The 26,861-nt window shown below is 39.2% G+C and overlaps 1 protein-coding gene across 2 annotated transcripts in view; it reads left to right on the top strand.

Annotated features, from left to right (window-relative positions):
- The window catches only part of abraxas2 (abraxas 2, BRISC complex subunit), a 46,250-nt gene extending 19,700 nt beyond the window's left edge, over positions 1–26,550 (top strand). Inside the window, exons 3-9 of one of the 2 annotated variants that reach the window (XM_068052782.1) lie at positions 150–186; positions 8,866–8,932; positions 11,754–11,944; positions 12,341–12,460; positions 16,758–16,842; positions 18,212–18,326; positions 21,921–26,550. In XM_068052782.1, coding sequence (XP_067908883.1) covers positions 150–186; positions 8,866–8,932; positions 11,754–11,944; positions 12,341–12,460; positions 16,758–16,842; positions 18,212–18,326; positions 21,921–22,375 — 1,070 coding nt within the window. In that variant the 3' untranslated portion in view covers positions 22,376–26,550. The remainder of the gene's footprint in view (positions 1–149; positions 187–8,865; positions 8,933–11,753; positions 11,945–12,340; positions 12,461–16,757; positions 16,843–18,211; positions 18,327–21,920) is intronic. The other variant, XM_068052783.1, reaches the window with a different exon arrangement.
- Positions 26,551–26,861: the final 311 nt, after the last annotated feature.

Below are 26,861 nucleotides of genomic sequence, written 5' to 3'. Positions count from 1 at the left end.
ATTCTGTTTTTATCCCTAGAGATTCTCAGTTTGCGGTATGGTTTGTGCAGTAATGCGTACGGTTATTTTCAAAATGCTAAAATGGTTATTCTGCAGTACTGCCTAGATTTAGTATTGAAATGTGTATGTTTATTTCTGTTTCATTGCAGAAATTCACAACCATGAGCCTGGTTACCAGCTCTTTAGGTAAGCAGTTATAATATTTAATTACTTATTGGAACTATTGATAACTGTAGAGATTACTTGTGAATAGTTTTCATTTCAAATGCCAAAGTTGCTTGTCATTCTAATCCAGCAGTTGAATCTGTTGTTGCCTCTTAGTGTGATTACTGGTTGGAGTGTATTGTAAAGGACTGTACTGGGAGGAAAAGCACAAGGGTAACTTTCATGTGCTACGATAAAGATTTTTTTTCATTTCCCCTTCTCTACTGATGATACTTGCTTCTTGCTGGAGTCTGGTTCCATTGGTGCTATTTCAGTGCTTTTCCTTAAAGTGTGAGACACGACAGAGCAAAGCAACTGCAAGGGTTTGGGATAGTAAGCAAGAGCATTACATCTGGATCTGCTCCTATCCTCACTTCACTCCACACGCATACCAGCAGGGATTGCCTGATAGCATTCAGAATTAGAAATTCAGCTGATTTTGACTGTCTGTATTCAGTGGTAGCACTCTCGCCACTGTGTCAGGTCATGGATTCAAGCTCCACTCCAGAGACTTAAGCACGCAGTCTAGACTGATACTTCAGCGCAGTACTGGGGGAGTGCTGCACTATCAGAGCTGCCATCATTTAGGATGAGATGTTAAATCAAAGCTACATCTGCCGCCTTGGTTGGTTGTAAAAGATCCCATGGAAGAAGAGTGCTGAAGTTCTCCCAATGTCCTGGCCAACAAAAAATTCCCTGAACCAACATCATTGTTATTAAAAAAAAGATCAGCTACTTATTTGTCTCATTGCTGTTTGTAGGACCTGGCAGTGCACAAATTGACGGTTTCCCTACAACAGTGACTGAACCTAATTGGCTATGAGGCACTTTGGGATGTTCTGCGGTCCTGAACTGTTTATATATTACACAATTTCAGGATTTTCTTTCCATTTGTTTTTATTAATAGGCTTGTCGCGTTGCTGGCAAAGTTTTTTTCCTTTGATGTGCTGTTCATAACAGTAAGCTGTAATATTGGGCAAAATGCTAAGCTTTCCTTCATTGATGTGATTGGATTTTTCTGCTTGTTAAGTGGCGTAATAGCTCACCTAGATCTTTGTTCTGTAAGCATGGAGTGAGCTTTCATATGCATATCTAGATGCTCAAGTTTACCCCTCTCTTTTTGTTTCACCTCCACCCTTGATTCCATGACTAGCACTGCTATCCAACTGCCTGTTCAACATGGTCACAGGTGAACAGGAATGTTCTGCATCTCGACGTTGGCTAGACTAAAACTAGTAGGAACGCCACGTTAGATACTGATTACATCATCCTTGAATGCCTACTCAAACTAAATCTTATGATGCATAACCTCACTGTCCAATCCATCCAAAACTCTGCTACTTGCATCCTATCCAACTTAAACTCACGTTCATCTCCCATCCCTATTTATGCCAACATCAGTTGGCTCCCACCTTTTGAGCATAGATTTCAGAATTGTCATCTTCAAATCCCTCCACTGCCTCACTCCTTCCTACTTTTAGAACATTCTGCAACCCAAGTAACATACGCGCCACACAAGTGCCAGGCAATGACCATCTCAAACAAGAGAGAATCCAACCATCTGCCCATGACATTCAATGGCATTACTGTCGCTGAACCCCCGCACTATCAACATCCTGGGGTTGACCATTGACCAGAAATTGAACTGGACCAGCCACGTAAATGCTATGGATACAAGAGCAGGTTAGAGGCTAGGAATCCTGCAGTGAGTAGCTCACCTCCTGACTCCCCAGTGCCTGTACACCATCTACAAGGCACAAGTCAGGAGAGTGATGAACGCTCTCCACTTGCCTGGATGGGTGCAACTCCAACAACACACAAGAAGCTCGACACCATCCAGGACAAAGCAGCCTGCTTGATTGACACCTCATCACCTTCAACATTCGCTCCCTTCACCATAGATGCATAATGGCAGCAGTGTGTACAGTCTACAGGATGCACTGCACCAACTCACCAAGGCTCCTTCGACAGCACCTTCTAAACCTGTGACGTCTACCACCTGGAAGGACAAGGCAGCAGATGCATGGGAACACCACCAGCTGCAAGTTCCCCTCCAAGTCGCACACCATCCTGACTTGGAACTATATTGTCGTTCCTTCATAGTCACTGGGTCACAATCCTGGAACTTCCTAACAGCACTGTTGGTTTACCTACACCCCAAGGACTGCAGCAGTTCAAGGCGACAGCTTACCAGCACCTTCTCAAGGGCAATTCAGGATGGGCAATAAAATGCTGGCCTTGCCAGTGATGCCCACATCCTATGAATGAATAAAAAAGCTGTACAAACCTGGTATCTTTCCTTTCAATTTTGATCATCTACATGTTCCCCCCCTCCCTTTGTTCTGCCATTGAAGGTAGAACCTTCAGCTATATTAATTTCACATTTGACCCCCCCCCCACCCAAAAACCTTTGTCATTCTTCATCTTTTCCGCCAATGCAAAACCTATAAATGTGGCTCCTTCCCTGATCTCCTCATTACTTGGATCCAATCTGTGGAACGCCTTGGAACATTTTGCTATGTCATAGATATGATTGTTGAGATATATATATATATATATGTAATGTGAGGAAGGCATTGGAAGAATAGCATCCGGTAATAACAAAGGCATGAGTAAAGGTTTCAGTGGCGGTGGAGTTGGGTTATATTATAAATGTAGAAATGGGGAATACTGATAAATTCGATATGGAGTGTAAAGCTCATAATGTGATCGAGCAGGACACAATTGCATATCAGTGGGTAGAGCTAGAGCTGGCATTCAGGATCTGGGATTGGATTGGCCTAGTGCACTGTTTTTGGTAAAAGCTGAAGATGATGGGTTCAGTCCTGTTGAGCTCCAAGCAGTTATGGCTCATCCATAACTTAATGTTGGAAAGGTACTCAACAGTACACGTACAGTCATGGGTAGTGGTGGAGCGGTAAAGCTAGTTCTCAGCATATGAGGGGCAGATAAATGAGGAATTGGGGGACTGAGAACGAATTCCTGTGGCACACTAGGGCTATCCATATAGGCACAGGAAGAGAAACTATTTTGGATGGTGTGCCAGCTTTGTTGAGATAGGTAGGGCAGAATTGATTTACAAATAACCTTTGTGTCCTTCTTAACACTATTGTCTTACAGTCCTGTTTTTCTGCTTGCATCCTCTGTGCTGTAAATTCTGGTCACCACTCCTCCTCCTCTGTTATACAGTTAGTGGCAGAGGTTTCAGTAACCTTGTTCTACTTTCTGGGATGTTCTTTTGAAGTACCTCACCCTGTTATGCCTTCCTTACATTCAAAGGTCTCTTGATTATTCTTTTGGCTGAGTCCTGTAATTTTATGCAGCCATTTTATCCTGGAACCTGAAATTTACTAACTTCCAAATGTCCTGACTTTTGCCAGCATATTTTGAAACTTTCAATACAAAGTACATCAAAGGAAATGTCTTGAGTTACAAGACAGCATTTCAATCAGAGTTCAGATGTAATAATGAAGCTGCAGCAGCTCATAAAATGCTCTGGACCCTGATTTGCTGCCAAATTATAAAATCATGATGCATAGCTGCTTTCATCTTACTCTATTATGATACAAGAATACATTTTCATGGGTAAACAAAATGAATCAGTGTTTAAATTATTCTAGTTTAACAGTACTTCTGTTATTTGCACATTCATAGACTCCAAGGAGGTTCTGTTTTTTTTTAAGTTAATTTAATTTGTGTGCCTGCAGAGAAGTTGGGGCAGAACCCTGACCATGTGAGGTAATAGTCTCGAAAATATCCTAAATTAAAAATGCAGTTCTGTAGCCTATCACAAAATACAAGTCTCTTTTTACTCAGAAGAGTTTCCTGTCCATATCCTCAATCACTTTTATGCTGTTGCAATTTCCATTTTTGAAACAATATAGATGAACACCAGAGTTGTGTTGTCAGTTCATACAGCTTGCTTTGAAATTATAGGCTCTGGGGTCCCAGGCTTGTGCAATCTAACAGTTTGAAAATAATTTTACTTGGATGTAATATTCAAGGTTTGGTTAGCCTTTTCAAGCCATTCTTTCTGGTCAATCAAATAATTCTATAGTGTATATTATTTGGTCAGTATTGCCAACTGCAAATATAATACATCAGATGTATATTGCAAAGACACTACCTCCAAGTAGTTTCATTGCACAGCCATTGGTAATGCTGTACTATGTTTAGCTTCTGTAGTGTGCAGCACCAGTATTGTCTCTCTCAAAATAATCATATGACAACAACAACATTAAGCTCTGGCTTATGTTACGACTGAGGTGGGAACAATGCACTGTTAATTCAGTCCCATTACTCCACAGGTCACAGTATATTAAAGTTTCCCGCCTACCAGAAATTAGCCAAATTAAACACTGTATTAACCCCCAGAATAAAATGCACCACCAGGTATCTTTAAACAACACCAAATTAACTATTTATTAATAAACTAAATCTTAAACAATGCTGAGATAAATCTGTCTGAAAAGACTTTATAACTTCTTATTCCTCCTAACCCTCATGTGCACACGCACATACATTCAAAAACCAATGGTTAACCAGTTTTAAAAATTGTCTTTTAAATTAAAGCTGTTTCTTAGAAAATAATAAAATAACTGAGTTGTAAGTCCTGGCGGGTTACGTTCACGGTTTGGTGAGGTGTCCCAGAGTTGAATAGTCAGACACCACTCGAAGTCTCCAGACGAGTTTGATTAACAGGCTATAATGGATAGGCATTCACGGCACTTCGGCTGCAGTAGGTGTCAGAGATCTTTCAACAGGGACAATAACAAACAGGTCTATTTAGATTTCTGAATTAGCAGTCTATCAGTAGAAACTTTACTGAGTGTCCAGAACTCCCAGAAACACAGAAAATGACAGTCACTCCTGAGGCAGAGACCTTTTAGCGATGGGAGTAAAAAGGAATTTGCTACCTCCAATAATGCAAAAATTCCTTTCCAGGGCTCGTTTCCTCTTTAGGCGAAACACAGCCTGTAGGCCAATATAGATTTTCTGCTGAGAGACAAATCCTTCCTTCAAAAAGAGCACGCTACGCTGGTCTGGCAAATCAAACCGGTTCTAGATAGTCTTTACACACAGTCAAACTGTTACAATATGGCATGTGGTGGCGCAGTGGTTAGCACTGCAGCCTCAACTCCAGCGACCTGGGTTCGGTTCTGTGTACTGCCTGTGCGGAGTTTGCAGGTTCTCCCTGTGACCGCGTGGGTTTCTGCCGGGTGCTCCGCTTTCCTCCCACAGCCAAAGACTTTCAGGTTGATAGGTAAATTGCCCCGAGTGTAGGTAGGTGGTAGGACAATTGAGGGAAGGTGGGGATGTGGTAGGGAATATGGGATTACTGTAGGATTCGTATAAATGGGTGGTTGATGGTCGGCACAGACTCGGTGGGCCGAAGGGCCTGTTTCAGTGCTGTATCTCTGAGTCTATGTGACAGCACCTCTGTTGCTGTTGCTTAGTAACAGGCTTGCTGCTCACACACTGTTCCCAGAGAATATAAAAACTTCTCGCAGGCTTAAAAGCACACAGAGCCCCCTTAGTTTAAACAGAGAAAAAACTTCCATGACACTTAATGTTGATGTTTAAAGCTATTTTTAACATTTATAAAGCTGCTGTTCATGGTTGGCTTTTTCACTGTGACTTTCTTAAATGCCCACAACTAAAAGTTTCCTCACCGCTTATAACTGGTGTTTCTGCCACTCTAAAGCGATGGAGCGGTCAAATCTGCGATTCGTTATGTGTAAGCCCCCTACAAGTGCCTCATGTTTGTGACCAACAGCAGAACATGTACAGTTTAAACTAAGGAAATGTAAATACAAATGTATTTCCATTCATCTTCAAATCTTATTCTGGCCAGATCGAGTAAGTTCAGGATATGTACTCCCATCTACAAGTACACACTGGCTTTTGTAACATGCAGTTCTGGTGATTTTTCTTTTTAGATGGTTTAATCCTCGCTATCTTTATTTCTACAGTCCTACAACTCGAGTTTGACTTGGAACAATTTGTCACAGGAAATCCCAAGTGCATTAAGAAAAATCATTGTTTCGGTGGCAGGGGGTGGGATGGAGGGGGGGGATGCAGTGTGTTGTGAAGCAATGCGTAAATCGTTAAATACAGGGGGTTAACAAGGTGCAAAGAACTTACTGAACTGCATAAAATAATTGGTGCACTTGATGCGTTTTCTGCAATGCCATTGTAATTGACTCCTATAGTCCTGGCAAATGTTATTTATGAATGGGAAATCATGTTTGACGAAACTGTTGCAGTTTTTTGAGGATGTTACTAACAGCATTGATAAAGGGGAGCCGGTGGACGTGGTATACTTGGATTTTCAGAACGCTTTTGATAAAGTCCCCCACAGGTTGGTTAGCAAAATTAAAGCACCTGGCATAGGTGATAATATACTGGCATGGATTAAGGTTTGGTTAACAGGCAGAAAACAGAGTAGGATTAAACGTCATTCCTGTGTTGGCAGGCTGTGACTAGTGGGATACTGCAGGGATCAGTGCTTGGGCCCCAGCTGTTCACAATATATATAAATGATTTGAATGTGGGGACCACATGTAGTATTTGCAAGTTCATGGAGGACACAAAACTAGGTGGGAATGTGTGTTGAGAAAGATACAAAGCAGCTTCAAGGAGATTTGGAAAGACTTGGTGAGTGGCCAAAAACATGGCAGATGGAATATAATGTGGAAATATGTGAGGTAGGAGGAATAGATGTGCAGAGTATTTCTGAAATGGTAAGAGATAAGAAAGTGTAGATGTACAAAGGGACCTGGGTGTCCCTGTCAATAAGTCACTGAAAGCTAACATGCAGGTGCAGCAAGCAATTAGGAAGGCTAATGGTATGTTGGCCTTTATTGCAAGAGGTTTTGAGTACAGGAGTAGTGAAGTCTTGCTTCAATTGTATAGAACCTTGGTTAGACCGCATCTGGAGTACTGTGTGTAGTTTTGGTCCCCTTACCTTGGGAAGGATATTATTGCCATAGAGGGAGTGCAACAAAGGTTCATCAGCCTTGTTCCTGGGATGGCGGGACTGTCCTATGAAGACAGATTGGGTAAACTGGGTCTGTATTCTCTAGAGTTTCAAAGAATGAGAGGTGGTCTCATTGAAACCTACAGAATACTGAAAGGAATAGACAGGATAGATGCAGATAAGATGTTTCCCCTGGTTGGGTGTCTAGAACCAGGGGACACAATTTCAAAATAAGGGAGAAGCCACTTAGGACAGAGATGAGGAGAAATTTCTTTACTCAGTGGGTTGTGAATCTGTGGAAGATCAGTCATTGATTATGTTTAAAGCAGAGATTGACAGATTTCTAAATACAAATGACATAAGGGGGATATGTGGTTAGTGTGGGAAAAAGGCATTGAAGTGGATGATCAGCCATGATATTGAATGGTGGGACAGGCTTGATGGGCTGAATGGCTAACTCCTGCTCCTATGTTTCGAAGCGCTAATTGTCTGTTATAGATGGCTGCCTGTGATAAACATGGGCGATGTAAGTGGTACTTCCCACCCAGCTGGTAGGCCATGTCCATAGTCTATGTTACCACCAGGTGCGGAATGTGTCTGGGGGTCTTTTGCTGTCCTTAGCTGGTCTTATTGTAACAGGGTTTAATTTTAATCACACTGTGTTTTGAGCTCCCCCTTTGTGAATCCTTGTTCACAACTTTCCAATTATAAGGCAAAGAAATGAGCACAAACAGGCTTTCTTGGGTTTAAAGAAGAAAGATGAAATTTTGTTAAAACTTAAAACTTAAACTCTATTACGGTTCACGCCTATAGATATGCAACATGCCCATGTTAGCATGCACACGTGATATAAACATGCAGATAGGGACAGAAAAGAGCAGAAGAAAAGATAAGTAGAAGAGTTTGAGGCATTATCTTGTTACTGTTTCTCGAGCTCGCTGTAGTCCTAGATTGAAGATATGTTCTTGCGTTTCATTGAGGCCCAGTAGTCATCTTAAAACGTTGTTCACGTAGGAAACCTTTCTTTCTTTAAGTTTCACATGTTTTCACAAGATTCAGTTCCGTGGGAAGAGATAGAGGCAGACAGAGAGGGTTCTGCTTCAGTTCCAGGGGCACAGCCTTCTTCAATCCATGAGCACACTGCTTTCTGCCAGCTCCAATTCCTTTGTTGAGAGTTCAAATTCAAACCAACACCCGGGTTGCCCAGCAGGTTAGTCATGTGACTAGCTCCTTATATGGAACAGTCTCTTCAAAATCCTTTGGAAGTTCAAATTCTCTGCAACAGCCAGTTAGTCATGTGACTAAAACTGGTCTGACCACTTCTGTATATTGGGAAAATAACTACTGGGTCCCCCATTGTTTCAACATTGTCTGGTACTATGCAAATGTCCTTCCAGTCAAGGCTTGCAATTTTAAGTTTTTGTTCATGTGGCAAAATAATGTGTGCCTCAGTCTTGGCGGGTGTGGGGGGGTGTTGCCTGACAATGTATACACTCTGGTCCTGTTGTCCATGAAAATCAATATATTTTTCCAAAGCCATATTTTTCCAAGTAAACCCATTTTACTTAGTTAAACAATTTAAGGTCTCCTCAGACTTTTACGTACGTTGAAATATTCGTATGCTACATTTGGTAACATTCTTACAAGGGCTGCATTCTTAATCTAAAATTTGTCATTTTCAGTTTTTATGACTATGCAGGAAGAGTTAATGAAGCAAGTCTGGATAGAATCCTCAAAGGAAGGAGAAAAGTAAGTTTACTTTATAAACATTGCACATTCTTCATTTTTAAAGTAAACATTGCAACATAGGAACAGGGTAGGCCATTCAGCCCTGTGAGCCTGTTGCACCAATGAGTTTGATCGTGGTTTTGTGTCGTTGGCTGTGGCTCAATTCGTAGCACTGTCCCCTCTGAGCCAAGTCCCACTCTAGGACTTGAGCAGAAAAATCAAGACTGACACTCCAGTGCAGTACTGAGCGAGTGCTGCACTGTTGGAGGTGCTGTCTTTGGTATGACATGTTAAACCAAGGCCCTGTCTGCTCTTTTGGTTGGATGTAAAAGATCCCATGGTACTATTTCAAAGAAGAGCAGGTGAGTTATCTCCCATGTCCTGGCCAATATTGATCCCTCAATCAGCATCACAAAACTGATTATCTAATCATTATCACATTGCAGTTTGTGGAAGTGGCTGCCATATTTCCTACATTACAATAATGACTATACTTCAAAAGTACTTCATTGGCTGTGAAGCACTTCAGGATGTCCTGTGGTCACGAAAAGCGCTATATTAAAGTCTTTCTTCCTGTACCTCAGCTCCATTTGCCCACCTTTGATCCATATCCCTCGATACCTGTATCTAATAAAAATCTGTTTATTTCAGTCTTGAAAAATTTGATTCAGCATCCACTGCTTTTTGGGAAGATAACCAATTTCCCCACTACCCTTTGTGTGGAAACAGTTATTCCTGATTTCACTCCAAAATAACCTAACATGAACTTTAACTTTAAGATTGTGCCCCCTTGTTCTGGATTCCTCTACCAGTGGAAATCGCTTTTTTTGTGTCTACTCTATCATCTACTCTAGCAATTCCTTTATCATTTTAAACACCTCAATTAGATCACCCCTTGGCCATCTAAACTCAAGGAAATATAAGCCAAGTTTATGCAACCAACCCTCATAATTTAACACACGAGGACCTGTGTTTTGGGGAATCTGTGATGTCAAGGCTAATGTATCTTTCCTGAGGTGCAGTGCCTAAAATTGAATGCAGTACTCCAGATGGGGGCTGACCAAGGCACTGTGTAATTGAAAAATAACCTTTTTCCTTTTGTATTGCAGCCCCCTTGAGGTAAAGGCCAACATTTTGTTCGCTTTTTGAATACTTCTTGTACCTGTAATAAGTTTTCAGTGATTCCTGTTGGTAGGCCTTGCAACTTTGAAGTGATTTATGACTTTAACCCCACATAGCAATTAAACCAATTCAAGCATACATCCCTGTGAGTTTCCTTTAATTAAATTTAAACTAGACAGATTCCTACAGACACTTATTTGGGTCTGAAGAACTGAACTAGTCTTCCCTCAAAGAAAGAAAACTAACAGAGAATATTACTATCTTTTGGGTAGCCTATTTTAAAAATAATTATAGCTAAGTCATAAATATCCCAGATATTATAAGGGTCTGGGAAACTCTCTTCAATAAGTATCTCCCCACTTAAGGAGACAGAGAGGGGGTTCTTGTAGTTGTATACAGAATGCTACATGAGACGATTTTATTAACTTTTTTAGATATTTATTAGAGTTGAATAGGCAATACATTTTAAGTAGCTAAGTATACGACAATATCAAAGATAACTAAGATGTAAAACATAATCTTATTTCTAAAATAGAATCCAAAAGTTTAACCCCGACAATGTTACAGCAAAATATCTTAGAATATCCATCAAAATTTAAAGTAAACTTTTACCTTAAATTCCCCGAGTAAGCCTTCCTGCTGAACAAGACAAAACATTCTCTGTTAAGAGCAGAATTCTTTTGTCATGCAGTCAGCTATAGGTTGAGAAGCATTGATGAGGAATTCAATACTCTTGGTTTTTTGATTCAAAACTCTCATGTTTATACATCTCATCTTTTAGAATGTAGGTGTTAGCTTTCTGTGTGTGTTTTTCCTGATTTTGATATCCATATTTGGTAATATCATTAGCGACCATTCCCACTTAATTTATTTGCTGGAAATTCCCTTCTCTTGAAGTTAAGCTTTTGTCTGGTCAAAATGATTGTAATTGGGTTTACTTGGCATCTGTTTTTGTAAGTAACATTCCATTTTGTAATTTGTCATCTGTAATTGTCTTTTTATGGTACCTTGTACCATCCTCTTGAGTCAGTCTGTCTATATCACTAACACTATCAACTAATTAAATTTATAGTTATCAGTACTGACCTCACATAGGATGTCTTAGTGCGTTTCATCATCTAATTCCAATGTCGTAGAAACCTTGGAATGGATTTTTTAGCTTAAAAGGTGTTTCTAGTTCACATGCTATGGTAACAGGGATATTTATTTTTAACTCTGCCCTTAAAAGGGGATTTCAGTGAGTCATGAAAACTGACCATTTATTCAATCTTTAATTCTAAAAGGTATAATGTATTTATTCTAAGTTCTACCTAATTAAGCCTGTTATATTTTCCGTCACAAACTTTACCTGGTGTCCACAAGTACACTTTCCAGGTGACATCTTGAGTGGAAACTTTCCCTGTGAAGCCAATTGTGGAGCTCCTACAGACCCTTGATTTAGTTCAGAAATGTATTTATGCACAAAAGAGCGAAGAGGACTACAATGTTATGTTCTATCACTCATAGTTTTGTTTTTTGGTACCTTTTGAATAAGGAGCAACCATATCTCGATTTTTAGAAGTGTCAACTTCTCCTGGTTCAGAATCCGATTACTGAAGGGAAAATTCCCCCACACCTTCCCCTTTCAAAGATTTGAGTATTTGAAGATAAGTGTTGCAATGTAATTATATAAAATGGGTCTGTTATCCATGCAAGTCCTAATAGCTTCCTTCTTCCGTAGAATGTTATTGGCTGGTACAGATTTAGAAGAAATACACAGCAGCAGATGTCCTACAGAGAACATATTATCCATAAGCAGCTGACAAACATCCTTGGAGTGCCTGATCTAGTCTTCCTTCTATTTAGCTTCATCTCCACAGCAAACAACTCAACACATGCATTGGAGTATGTGCTCTTTAGATCCAATCGCCGGTAAGCCATTCTAGCTTGCTAAGTCTAAGACATATTGAATGAACGAATGAATGAATTGTGAAAATTTGGGGCATTCATAATTGTCAAGTAAAACTGTTAGTTTTAAAAGTAATTCTCACATTCAGCCCCCCTCCTAGCATGTATACTTTACGGTTCAATATTTATGCATATATAAAAGATACTAATTTTATTAAGTTTATTGTATATATCTGAGATTATGGGTTAACTAGAACGACAAAGTAAAGAAGTTAGAATCTGTTTATACTTGAGTTTATAGGAGCTTTTACTTTATGAATTATATTAACCTTTAAAATTCTGAAACATGCAACTATCTTATGCAGGTATTTTTTTGCCATTGAGCATTTTAAGTTTTTAAAATATCCTACTTTTCTTAAGGTATGATCAGAGAGTTTCACTCACTATTCCTAATTTGGGAAATACTAGTCAACAAGAGTACAAGAGTTCCTCGGTGCCAAACACATCGTGGAATTATGACAAGGTGGTAACAGAACATGGGTAAGTATTAAACAGCTAGTTTCAAAATATTCCAACAAAGGATTATTTTAATAAATGATGTGTGGTGTGATGATTCAGTATCCTACAGTGGTGCTGCGTGCGTGCGTATTTGCCTGCTCAGTAACTTGTAGAAATTATGTGCATGTCGTCAGGAACACAAGTCTTACCTATCCTCAAATTTAAGTTCCACTTTTATGATTATGATAACTTAAACTGATGGTCCCTCCCATTGCTGGGTTCTTAAGTTCTGTTAACCATTAAGGCTGATGTCTAAAGGACATAAATAAGGATGTGTTGTATAGATAAAAGCAAAATACTGCAAATGTTTGAAATTTAAAATAAAAACAGAAAACACTGGAAACACAGGTTAGATGACATCTGTAAACAGACAAAATGTTTCAGATGTTGACCTTTGGTGTTTCTAGTATTTTCTGTTCTTTGTAACTGTTTTTTAAAAGAAGTGGTGCTTCTAATATTTGACATCCAGTCTCATTGGTGCATAGGTTACAAAAATGCAAATTAGTTTCAAGTTGTGTGCTGCTTCATGAATCTAATTTCAGTTTAGAGCACTGCAAGAAAGTGTTGTTTTCTGATCTGTGACAGACCCTAACAAGTGCAGGGATCCTATCAAAATGAGCTTGATATTGACCTTGCAGAGTTTGGTATGTAATTGAAAGACACATGAACTTGTAATGTGACCAGCCGTAATTGTATTAAGGGAGGCACAGTGGCGCAGTGGTTAGCACCGCAGCCTCACAGCTCCAGGAACCCGGGTTCGATTCTGGGTACTGCCTGTGCGGAGTTTGCAAGTTCTCCGTGTCTGCGTGGGTTTTCTCCGGGTGCTCCGGTTTCCTCCCACATCCAAAGACTTGCAGGTGATGGGTAAATTGGCTGTTATATATTGCCCCTAGTGTAGGTAGGGAATATGGGATTACTGTAGGGTTAACATAAATGGGTGGTTGTTGGTCGGCACAGACTTGGTGGGCCGAAGGGCCTGTTTCAGTGCTGTATCTCTAAATAAAAATAAATAAATAATTTGACCATCCAGTATAGTTTAGTTTAGAGATACAGCACTGAAACCGGCCCCTCGGCCCACCGAGTCTGTGCCGACCATCAACCACCCACTTACACTAACCCTACTCCTATTACTAACGCCACATTCCTACCATATCCCCACCTGTCCCTGTATTTCCCTACCACCTACCTATACTAGGGGCAATTTATAATGGCCAATTAACCTATCAACCTGCAAGCCTTTGGCATGTGGGAGGAAACCGGAGCACCCAGAGGAAACCCACGCAGACACAGGGAGAACTTGCAAACTCCACACAGGCAGTACCCAGAATCGAACCCGGGTCGCTGGAGCTGTGAGGCTGCGCCGCTAACCACTGCGCCACTGTGCCACCCTGTATATTCCTGCAAAATTACATTTCATGTCTTTTCACATAGTTGAGACAAACTACAATTCATTTTTACAGTGATGACTGCAATTATGAGTACATTAGTCATATTCCATTTAGAAATGGTTTTCCACACGTTATCCATTGCAATCTGAACATGGTGTGCTCATGGATCAAACTTTGTGCAGAAAATACCAATAAAATTATCTTATTGGGTATTGGCTATCTAGTAAGCAGTTGAGCCATACAAATCAGGAAGGTTTCAAGTACAGTTCTGCCCTGAATTTGCTGATCTCCATCAGGTCAGTAGTAGACACAGTAGAACTGATTTCATGTCCATGGTAAGGAGAGGAGAAAAGTGACTACAGTTCCCTCTTGTGATTGCTATCCATTGCTTGCCCCTGCCAATCATCAGATAAAATCCTAATGGTTCAATCGTAATATTAAACTCCCTTTTCTGCTGTTTTCCTATAGATTGGAGAAGTTAAGACTGTTTCCTTGGAGAAGAGAAGGCTGAATGGTGATTTGATAGAGATATTCAAAATCATGAGGGGTTTGGGTAGAGTAGATAGAGAAAAGCTGTTCCCACTCATGAAAGGATCAAGAATGAGAGGGCGCAGATTTCAAGTAGTTGGTAAGAGAAGCAAAAGTGACATGAGCAAAAGCTTTTTCACGCAGTGAGTGGTTAAGGTCAGGAATGCGCTGCCTGAGAACATGGTGGAGACAGGTTCAATTGAAGCATTCAAAAGGGAATTAGACAGTTATATGAAAAGGAAGAATGTGCAGGGTTATGGGGAGAAGACCGGGGAATGGAACTGAGGGAGTTTGTCTTTCAGAGAGCTTGTGCGGACACGATGGGCCAAATGGCGGCCTCCTGCACTGTAACGATTCTGTGATTCTTTCTTCACCCACACCCTTCCGCCACCACACCCGCATGGGTCAAATAGGCCGTGACTCTCAGTTGAGGCTCACTAATGAATAACAATGAGTTGGACAAGATATCAAAGTGTGTATGCTACCTTTGAAACCACGCCTCAACAAGTGATAAAAGTGATTCTGATTTTTTGTTAAAATATTGTTAAAGGAATTTATAGTTAAACTGAATAAATGTTGGACCAGTTTCCTTTTTAAAAAAGAAAGAGCCATCAAGGGGGCACTGAAAGAACTGGTTGGCAACAAATACTGGTTGTCACATGACTCAAGTTAAAGATAGAACAGAATCTCTGGTAATAGAGGCAGAGAAGTGACCAGCGTCTCTTGATTGGACAAGCCCAGTAGTAGCAGAGTGCACCTGGGATGGGTAGAAAACTCGCAAGCTTTTGTGGGTCATTGTGTGTGTTTTACCTTCTGGATTGAGCGGCTGAAAAAGTAAACCTGCTGTTAAAGAAGTGAAGAAAGGAGAGAAGACCACAACCCAGCTTCGTTTTCCAGCATATCTCTAAAGGACCCTGAGAAGTCCACTGTGTCAATTCATCTCGTTTCCTGTCTTTGAAGAAAGCCACCTGAAAAGAACTGTTCTAAAAGATCTCAGAGACCTGTCTACGTGTACTCAGAAGTTAGACTGTATGCCAGTTTTGAAACAACGTATCTCATCTACTGTTCTCTTCAAAAATGAGCAAGTAATCTGCACAAGTTTTGTTTTTGACTGCAACAGAACTCAATTTATATAAAAAAAAAAAAAAAATCCCTTTTTTAGTTAACGTGCGTGTGCGCGCGTGCATGCGCAGGGCTCGGGAAAAAATAAAAAGAACTGTAAAATTTAATGTTGGGACTTGAAAAGTTTGTCTTTTTATGCTTCATTACTAGTTAAGACTTGTTCAATAATAAACTGTTAATTTTATTCATTAAAGAAAGCTGGTTAGTCTGTTTTTATTCTGGGAAAAATATAGTATATGATTGACCGTATCAGTAAGTGGGAAAATTTAAAATATATGTTGTGACCTGTGGAGAAGTGGGACTAGAATAAACAGTGCACTGCTCCCGCCTCAGTCGTAACTAAGGATAAAGGGGAAAAAAATAGAAATTTGGGAGACAAAAATGGTTTTCTAACTGCTGGACCCAACCTAACTTCACTGTAACCACTAAGATGAATATTAGACTTGTTTTGCAGGGTTTATTTGTTTCATGGGAAGTGGGCGTCACGGGCAAGGCCAGCATTTGTTGCCCACCCTAATATCCCTTGAGAAGGTAGTGGTGAGCTGCCTTCTTGAAGCTTTGCAGTCTATCTGGTGTGGGTACACCCACAGTGCTATTAGGGAAGAAGTTCCAGGATTTTGATCCAGTGACTGTGAAGGAATGGCGATATATTTCCAAATCAGGATGGTTTGTGACTTGGACAGGAACTTACAGCTAGTGGCGTTCCCATGCATCTGCTGTCCTGTCCTTTTAGGTGGAAGAGAACGCGGGTTTGGAACGTGCTGTCGAAGGAGGCATGGTGACAGTAAATGAAGGCTATTGAACTATAAACTGTAAAGAAAAGCTTGAATGTGAATACATGTGATGGTGTATGTCTCGTTTGAATCACAATCTTTTTTTTCTTTACCAATTTGTAGCAGTGTTTTAGAACATTTAGACGTATTAATGGTTTCTCAGTAGCTATGCTGGACGTGTTGAGTGCAAAACAAGAAGGCCTTATTGCTTAATATTCCCATCCCATTTACAGATTTAATGTTGCCTTTACAAAACTTAATTTGCTGTCTATTCAATCATTTACCTGCACTCTGCCTTTAAAAAAAATTTCACTTTGTTACCAAAGCTTAAAGAATTAGGTTCTTTACCCTTCAGTGTTGAAAATAGGGCTTGATTTACAATGTCCTTTGGAATGGCGTGTTGCTCTTAAATATGGGACATAAATGCAATTTCAGGCGTGAGTTAATGTTTTTATTTTCTTCATACAGGGCTGAGTTCTTTGACAAAGATGGAGTGATTAAAGATATCAGAGCCATTTATCAGGTGTACAATGCGCTTCAGGAAAAACTGCAAGTAAGTTAGATTATTGTGTTGAGTTAAGTGGGAATAATTCAATGCAAGGCCTCACTTATGTGATTCAAGTTAGTTCTTGATTGTCTTGCAAATAAGTGTAAAGATCTACATATTTGTTTTTTAAATCTGTGTGAAGCACGCTGTTGTGATCTTGGTTGCACTTTGGAATCCAAAAGGTGATTGCAGTTGTGTGCCAGAGAGGAGCTAATGACATCAGATTTTGGCAATTTGTTCAGCGCAAATCGTTACATATCTGAGTGCCTTGGGTATACACCCTTCCCCCACAATATCTGAAATGCTGGAGGACATCACTGTACTCCAAAATTCTTGTCTTTTGTACTGCCCTGCTGCATACATTTTTGTTCTGCTGCACCTGGATGGTAATTCTGCATTGCATTCTGAGGCAACCAAATAATCAGCTTCATAAACACCCAACTTGTTCAATTGTCAAAAGCAGCTGCCCATTTCTGTCTCCAATTTAAAATCCTAGACCTTATCTTCAGGTTCCTCTACAAGCCTCACACCTCCCTTGCAGCACCTTTTGGTCCTCTGACTCCATTTTGTACATTTTCTTGCTGCCCTACCACTGACAGGCAGCTTTCAGTTACTTTTTCCTATACTCTGTCCCTCCCTTGCCAAATCCCTAAAACAGATTGTTAAGACCTCTTAAGAATCTGATCCTGAGCTTCCGATGCCATATCCTTTCCATCAACAAGACTGTATACTTACACCTCCATAATACTGCCTGCCTCTGCCCATCTGCTGCTGAAACCTTCATCCATGCTTTCATTACCTCTAAATTTGACTATGCCAATCCTCTCCTGGGTGCCCTTCCATTTTCCACCCTCCATAAACTGGAGTGCATCCAAAACTTTGCTGCTTGTATCCTAATACGCACAGTCTTGTTTGCTCATTAGTCGTGTGCATGTTGACCTAATTGTCTCCCTATCCAGAAGTGCCTCAAACTTAAAATTTTCATCCTTGTGTTCAAATCTCTCCATGGCCTCACCTCACCTTTCTAACTTCCTACAGCCCTCCAAGAACTCTGCATTCCTCCAATTCTGGCCTTTTATGCATCCGTGGCTTTTTTCACCCTGCTATTGGCAGCCGTGCTTTCAACTATCTAAGCCCTAATGTCTGAAATTCCCTTATTTAAACCTTTCAAGACATTCCTTAACACCTGCCTCTTTGACCAAACTTTGTCATGTAACCTAATATCTTCTTTGACTCAATGGCAATTTTTGTCTTGAGTACCCTCTTGTGAAGCACCTTGGGATGCTTCACTACATTAAACCTGCTAAATAAGCAAGTTGTTGCGTTTAAGTTGGTATTTGTATACTTGAATTACCTTATTTTAACACTTCTGCAGAATGTTTGCGGAGAAGTGGAAAAAAGTGAACGAACAGTTGAAAGCTATCTGCTCGAAGTGGATAAACTGAAAAAACAAATAGCACGCAGGAAAAGAGAGATTACAGAGGAAAAGAGTAAGTAACTATTAACTATAGAATTACATACTGCTAGGATTTTAAAAAATCTCTAATTTTTCTTAATGTTGGGTGGTTTTCATCCAGAACTGATATTTAATTTTTTTGAACAATCAAATATAAGCAAAAGGCTGACTATTGTTTGCATAGCTAGCAGAGTCCTGTTTTAATTTTGCATAATGCAATGAATTAGAGTTTTGATAGCCAAATTATCTTTAAACTGCAGGGAAAAAGAATTGGATAAAAGTGTTGGCCATATAAAGACATAATGGAATCAATATTATAAACTGGAGTCCCACACTAGCGTTCTGGAGTTAAACAAAGGTAATTACATAGGCATGAGGACAGATTTGGCCCTAGTGGACTGGGCAGGAAGACTAAAAGGTAGGACAGTTGATGAGCAGTAGCAAATGTTTAAGGAGATATTCAGTTCCTCCCAACTAAAATATATTCCAGGGAGGAAGAATGATTTTAAGAGGGGGAAAAAACATCCATGGCTAAGCAAGAAATTAAGGATCACATAAAGACAAAAACTAAGGCATACCATATTGCAAAGGCCAGTGGCAGGCTGGAAGATTGGGAAACTTTTCAAGATCAACAAAGGGTTACTAAAAAAGTAATAAAAAGAGCAAAGGTAAATTATGAAAGAAAACTAGCACAAAATATAAAAACGGATAGCAAAAGCTCCTAGAAGTATATAAAAGGGAAGAGAGTAGCTAAAGTGAATGTTGGTCCATTGGAGGATGAGACAGGGGAGTTAATAGAGGGGAAAACAGAAATAGCGGAGACACTAAATCAGTATTTTGCCTCAGTTTTCACGGTGGAGGACACTAGTACCATCCCAATAGTAACAGGTAATGCAGAGGTTATAGAAAGGGGGGAACTTAGAACAATCATCATCACTAGGGAAAAAGTACTGAGAAAACTATTGGGGTTGAAGGCAGACAAGTCCCCAGGGCCTGATGGCCTACATTTTAGGGTCTTAAAGGAAGTAGCAGCGGAGATAGTGGATCCATTGGTTATAATATTCCAAAGTTCCCTGGATGCGGGAAAGGTTCCAGTGGATTGGAAAAAAGCTAATATAACACCCTTATTCAAAAAGGGAGGGAGGCAGAAAGTAGGAAACTATAGACCAGTTAGTTTAATATCTGTCATTGGGAAATTGTTAGAATCCATTATTATGGAAGTAATAACAGAACATTTAGAAAGTTAAAACTCAATCCGCCAGAGTCAGCATGGTTTTATGAAGGGTAAATCATGTTTGACTAATTTGCTAGAGTTCTTCGAAGCTGTAATAAGCAAAGTGGATAATGGGGATCCTGTAGATGTTGTACATCTGGACTTTAGGCAGTTGATAAGGTGCTGCACAAAAGGTTAATACACAAGGTAAGATCACATGGGGTTAGGGGCAAATTATTAGCTTGGATAGAGGATTAGCCAACCAACAGAAAACATAGTCGGGATAAATGGGTCTTTTTCTGGCTGGCAAGATGTAACTAGTGGGGTGCTACAGGATCGGTCCTTGGGCCCCAACTATTTACAATCTAAATTAATGACTTGGATGCAGGGATAGAAGATACTATAGCCAGATTTGCAGCTGACACTAAAATAGGTGGGATAGTAAGTTGCAATAAAGAAATAAGAAATTTACAAATGGATATGGATAGGTCAGGTGAATGGGCCAAAATTTGGCAGATGGAATTTAACGTGGATAAGTGTGAGGTTATCCATTTTGGTTGGAAAATAGAAAAGCAAATTATTATCTAAATAGAGAGAAACTTCAGAGTGCTTTGGTGCAGAGGGATCTTGTGCATGATTCACTGAAAACTAGTATGCAGATGCAGCAGGTAATAAGGAAGGCAAATGGAATTTTGGCATTTATTGCTAAAAGAATAAGAGTATAAAAGTAGGGAAGTGTTGCTGCAACTGTACAAGGCATTAGTGAGACCGCACCTGGAGTATTGCATACAGTTTTGGTCCCCTTACTTGAGGAGGGATGTAGTTGCATTGGAGGCATGTAGTTGCATTGGAGGCAGTTCAGAGGAGGTTCACTAGATTGATTCCAGAGATGAGGGGTTTGTCTTGTGAAGAGAGATTGAGCAGTTTAGGCCTTTACTCTCTATAGTTTAGAAGAATGAGAGGAGATCTAATTGTGGTATACAAGATGATTAAGGGGATTGACAAAGTAGACGTAGAGAGGATGTTTCCTCTGGTGGGGCAATCTAGAACGAGAGGTCATAGTTTTAGGATAAGGGGTAGCAGATTTAAAACCGAGATGAGGAGAAATTACTTCTCTCAAAGGGTCGTGAGTCTGTGGAATTCACTACCCCAGAGTGCGGTGGATGCCGGGACTTTGAGTAAATTTAAGGAGGGGATAGACAGTTTTTTAATTAGTAGTGGGTTGAAGCGTTATGGAGAATGGGCAGGAAAGTGGAGTTGAGGCCGAGATGAAATCAGCCACAATCGTATTGAATGGCGGAGCAGGCTCGAGGGGCTGATTTGGCCACTCCTGCTCCTTGTTCTTATGTTAACACCTTGTATGTTCATTGCTGGCTGTTACAGATGGATGGGAAAGTTAATCAAAATTCCACTGGTCTAAATTGTTGGACTCAGTATTTTTGTATGAACACCACTTTGAAAATATTCCTCAGCAGGGTTTTAGAGCATCAGTTTCACAAAAATAAAATTAAGCCTGCAAAATCATTCAGCTCAGTTCAACAATTTGTGCCCAAAATTGCAAAGAATGTGAATATTCTTGCTTTCAACTGGCTGAGAGTAACCCTTTTAGATTATTTTTAAACCAAGGAAAACCCGATTTGTTCATTCTTGTCTCTAAAATGGACTTGGTATTTATGGTTAGGAAGAGGAGGTTAGGTAGAAAAAATGCATTCAAGATTCAAAAGGAAGCAAATGAGGGAGACCATGGATGACCAGCTATGCAGATTTAGTGCTCTATTTACAACTAGCTTGAAAATCACATTGTGGTAGTTTTGCATTAATATGACAGAAATAAAGCTACCGCTGAATTTGTTTTATTACTGTAATAGTGTCACTGCATAAGCTGGAGCTTGTAAATCAGATGGCCCAGGGAGACTGGGAATTCCCCAAAACAGCTGCCTAAAGCTAAAAAAATGGCAAAAAAATTGGCAATTGAAATGCTTTGGACAGCCATTACGAAGTTCTAGTATTTGGACTGTAATTTATAAGGTATGCTGCTCTGAACCAGTAGCCCACACAAATCACTTTTAAACCAGATTTAAAATTCTGTAGTGCTCTGTTGACAAAGTTGTGACAAACTTACTGTTTCCAACATTGTCGTCATAATGTAGTGTAATAACCCTCCTCTCTAGGTTATTCTCTATGCAGCATATACTGCTGTCTACTGCTGCTGCATTTATACTGTAGAACTACTTCAGCCAATAACTGTAAATCTTACCTGTAACTCCCATTGCCATAGAAATCAGCCAGCAGTAAAATGTGGAGGTTCCTAGAACACAACATTTAAACTCCACGCGTAAGTTGTTTTATCACCTATGCATTTAGCATACTTTCAGTACTTTTTAATCATTTCTTTGTTGATACCTTTCCACTTAGAGCTTCAAGAAGCTGCACTGAATAGAGGATTGGCTGAAGAAAATTCAGCACATATGCCTATTCTGCGGATTTGTCCTGGACAGGCAATGGAAGTACATATGCAAGAAAGCTTGGACTCCTCTATTGCTCTGATGCCTAATTCTGATCTATCTGATATTACTGCTAGGGGCAATTTGCAGGTGATGAGTAGTGTTTATGTGCCTCGGTTACAGGGTGTGGGTTCTGCTGGTAAAGCTTCAACAAGCACAAGTGCTCCCAACTACTATGGAATCAGAATGGGGAGTCCCCAATCTCAAAATGCACATGGAGACGGTGTTAATAAAGAAGAGGACAATTATGAAAGCTTACATGAACCTTCAGAAACATCTGACAGTGAATACACTGCATTGGGTGACATGTGTCCGAATTCACATCCAGATGAAGATACAAATGGCCCTCAAACGTCACGAATATAACAGACTCTTAGGCACTAATTTTGTGATGCACATTAATTTTGAAAGATGTGAGAAAGATGATGGTTTCCAAGCGAAGCAATTGAATTAATGTGTAACAGGAAGGTTGCTGTGTGCAGAAAGCTTAAATATCCTACATATGATGGTTTGTTGCCTTGTGCAAGGTGTGCTTTAAGATAAACAGGATGTAGGATTATTTTTCTGTACTCTTTAGAAAGGTTCACATGTAATAGCCAAAAATTATTTCCCATGGCACAATACCAACTATTGGCACACAATGGTAGCACCAGATATTTTTTCTTTTTTTAAAAAAATTGGTATCACAGACTAAACCAATTGCTGCTGGGTCTGTACCTAATGAAGAATTTGTTTTAAATTGACAATACTGTACTTCTTGCACTATATTTTGTTTTGCCTTTTTTGCAGGCTCACAAAAGGGAACGTTGTCAGCGGCCTTCAAAATTAAGAGCCAAATTAGTGCTTGTTGAATTCGTCATAGCCTAATTGGAACAAATATTGATCATATAATTGCTTTAGCTTGCACGTTGTAAGATTATCTGTGACTAAGACTGTCTTATTTGGACATTTTGAAGTGGTGTAGTGTACTGTATCACTGCACTTAACCATCCAGTCCTTTTAAAAATGGAAGTGTAAATTGCCAGTATGTAATCCAAAACAAGTTTGGTTTCTTCATCAATAATGTGCCTGACTGGTGTTAGTATAGCAAAATTTGTATATAAAAATAATCTACTGCTCACTGCTCCTGTTTACTAGAATTATTGCTGTATTCCTTTTTGGGTGCTGTCTGTTTGCCAAATTTTTTGTCTTTAAATGGAGCTGAAAAGGTTTCAGTTCATAAAATATGATAGCCATCAAGATTGCTCATAGACTCAACCAGAGATAAAGGAAAATTGAGATAAATAGAAGCAACTCTTATAGGAGAAAATCACTGTTTTAATTTACTGGCTTCTGAATTTGTTCAAATGGGGCTGCTAAATATAAAAAACATCTAGTTAACTTTAGGAGGTTCATTAATCGGTTGTTACTTTGGGGTAGTTGTCTAATATTTGAAAGGGTGACAATCTTTCGTACAACTTGAGACAAGAAGTATTTGTGTTGAATTTTTTTTGTGCTACATTTGCCATTCACATGGAGTTTTTACATTAGTTAGTGTACCCAGTCCTGTACTCAGGAATTTATCGTGTGTGAGTGTGTGTTTATATATACGTAAAGAGTGTAATGCATTGTATCTCTTTCAAAGTAAGAGAACCAACTCCCCAGCTGATTTTATGAGACTGAGAGAATCTACTATGGTAAATTTCTGACCAAGTTTTACCTAACCTCATTCAAAACACTTTTTTTCAAAAAAAAAGGAAGTGCCTGGTGAGGAAAAAGTACTTTGCCCCAATTTTATTTTAAGTTGTCAGTATATTTTCAATCTGTTGTGCAACACCAAATATATCCTCCCCATCATTTTTTCAGTACCAAATCTGATTTGGTGTGTATTGCAACTGAACAGTTTGGTTTTATAAGGGTTTCAATTTGACATGCTAGCTAACATGAAAGGAAAATGTTCTAATGGCTCAATTTGGTTTTTCTTCAATATTTGGCTGATCCCTGAATGATGCTACATTTTGTATAATCAGAACAGCACCAATGTTTAGATTTCACAAAGTACGGAAATACTGTTCTTACCATCAAATTATAAGGTATGTGATAACAGAAGTTTGCACAAAATTTGAGAGTTTCAAACTTACTGCAGTTTGCTAAATTAAAATTTAAGTGGCATTTGTAAATAGTAATTATAGAAAACTTGTAGATGCAACATTTGAAATCGGGCAATATAAATTGGTCAGTTAACAATCAAAATTAATATAGAAGTAGCTGTTATAGTAAACTATTAGTAACAGTAACATGATTAACTGGAATTAAATTAACTCGAGGCTTAGTGTCACCTCATTTTTGGGAAAAAAAATTACAACATTAGTTTCTTTGAGATCTGGAAAAATGCATCTAGTTCCCGTGGTACTTAAAATACTTAATTTCAGAATAAAAGTAAATATTGCATAATCTAATTCATCCTGTATAATTGTTTCTTCCATAATTTCTAAATTCAGAGCCTTCACATAATCACGGCTACCAAAATGCCACAGGTTAGTAGCAGTGGAAGTGACACATGGTGCATTTTTGGAGTACTCTGAGATTAGTTCATGTTCCCTGCTAGTGATTCAGAAGATGCTTTGAATCTCAAATACGGAAGATTGTAATGCCCTTACCGTGTACACAGTGTAAAACGCTTTCTTTCACCAGCACTGTCATCCCTTACCTTACAAGCACCAAGACTCAGATTTAAATGACAGCCAATCATTAATGGTTGCCTATTTTAATTTTCAGTAAATTTATATGCTGTACAGTTTCAGAAATGTTATAGCAGCTAATGTTTGCCACTCTCAATATTGCATGGGACTTTATTAAGGTTCAATTCCTAGTCATGCTTTCACCAGTTTATATGACCATATTCTGGGGCCTTAAATTTAAGTTTATATATTAAGTGTGCCAACTATATTTTTCAGCATTTGCCAACTACACAGTTGGTTCTTTCCCTCTTCCCTGTAAAAAATATTTAACTCATTATGGTTTGGGATGCCATATTTTATGTGGACAGTGACTAACGCACTCCAATCTTGACCTAAGCTACAGGAACAAAATTAGATGATAAATATCATTAGTGAGTGTTGCACCCATGTTACAGTCATTTCCATCTGTATTTGCTGGACTTTGTATCCATTATTACTGCTGACAGATTTTCTGAGACATCATAATGGCTGCCTTTTTTTTATTAAAAAAAAAGGCACAAGAGTGGCACTGACTAGTTGTGTCAGCCGTTTTACAAAGCTTCTACTGTATGGAATATTCAAGCTACAATTGCAGTAATGTTTTCTGACGTTCATAGTTTGGGACTGTAGTAGGAATGAATCCTGTTGAAGTTTTGGTAATAAACTAAAAGATGTTTAGTGTCTAAGATCCAATTTTCACCATCTAACCACTTTCTGCTCAAGACTGACTTCCCAAGAATTTTTCATGAAATTACACAAAGCACTCCTAGCGGAGCAAGAGATTGATTCTCCTTGAGGACCAAATCTTTCTCTGAAATTTGTAATTCTTACTGGTGTGAAATATTTCAGCAATATTCTCTAGCAGTTAATTATACTCATAAAATTGTTTTCTTTGGTGTGGTGGGAGCTACTTGCTGCACCATTTACTATGTTGAAAAATTAAATAATTACTGACCCAGCCTGTGGTATAGCATCACAAGGTAGGTGATGACAGTGGTGGCACTATATCCTAGTGACTATATCACTAGAGAGGGAAGGTTATCTACATAGTTTTCAATTCCAGTGTTGGTATTTAGTAAAATGTACTTAGATTAGATTGATTCTGAATTCTAAAGTATTCACTGGCAGTTTAGAAAGTTAAGTGAACAAACCTTATCATTGCACTGTGTCAAGTATTTGGAGTCAGCAAGTTAGTGCTAAATGGAAATGTAGAAAGTATGAAGATGCAGTTAATTTTATAATATGCATATACCCAAAATATTGTATACAGAGTCTGTTTAAAAAAAAAAAAGTGGCAAAGGAAACAGCTTAATGGATATTATCTTCCCTGTCCTTGGAAATACTTAAACTACTGAAAATAAAAAAAAAAGTATGCCCACTTAACCATTGATATCCTGTTTTACTGAGCTGTATCCCTATTTGTTGCTTTGTGTGTTCTGCTTATACTGAATGATCTCTGCCTCTTCTGGGTTAGCTCTGACCAGTTTGCATTGAGATGGTAGACAATTGCAAACTCTACTAAAATCTACTGATGCTGCAATGCCATTGCATCAATGCATCATCAATTCAAAAGGCTAAGAAACTTGTTGTGGTTCCACTGAATCCAATTTCTCTAAATATTTGTTACCAACTATCTTCCAATGGAGTTTGCTCAATAAAATGTGCTTTATAGTGATTCTGTATAAATTTGTGATTTTCCTTCTCTCCCTGCAGAAACAAGAAAATTCTAGTCTTTAAAACTACCACTAATCCACAATCCTGAGACCAATAACCTGAGCAATAGTTTATAGAATCGCAACTGATCTACACTAGAAAATACGATGTTATTATATTCTTGAATAAAAGGCACCTCAATTATTTTGTAAGATGCTTCCAACAATCCTAAGTCATTTAATTGAGTCCACGTGTGAATAGTGGACCAGTGTTCCTCTACTTGGGAATCAGTGTTTTGCATATAACATTTGTGTCACATCACTTAGTATGGAAAAATATCCAGAAGAGTACAAACGAGCACTGTATACAGTGGTGAGTTGGAAGGGACTAAAGGATTAGCTGAATAGAAAGGTTTTGAGAAGGTACTTTTTAAAGACCAGGAGAAAGTAGGGCCTAGACAGCTGAAAGTTCTACCTCCGATAGGGATCGCAGGTGGAATG

This window comes from Heterodontus francisci, chromosome 20 (genome assembly GCF_036365525.1).
Source record: "Heterodontus francisci isolate sHetFra1 chromosome 20, sHetFra1.hap1, whole genome shotgun sequence".
NCBI classification, from domain to species: Eukaryota; Metazoa; Chordata; class Chondrichthyes; order Heterodontiformes; family Heterodontidae; genus Heterodontus; species Heterodontus francisci.
The sequence above is the reverse complement of the archived record's forward strand: the minus strand, read 5'-3'. Positions and strand labels throughout refer to the sequence as shown.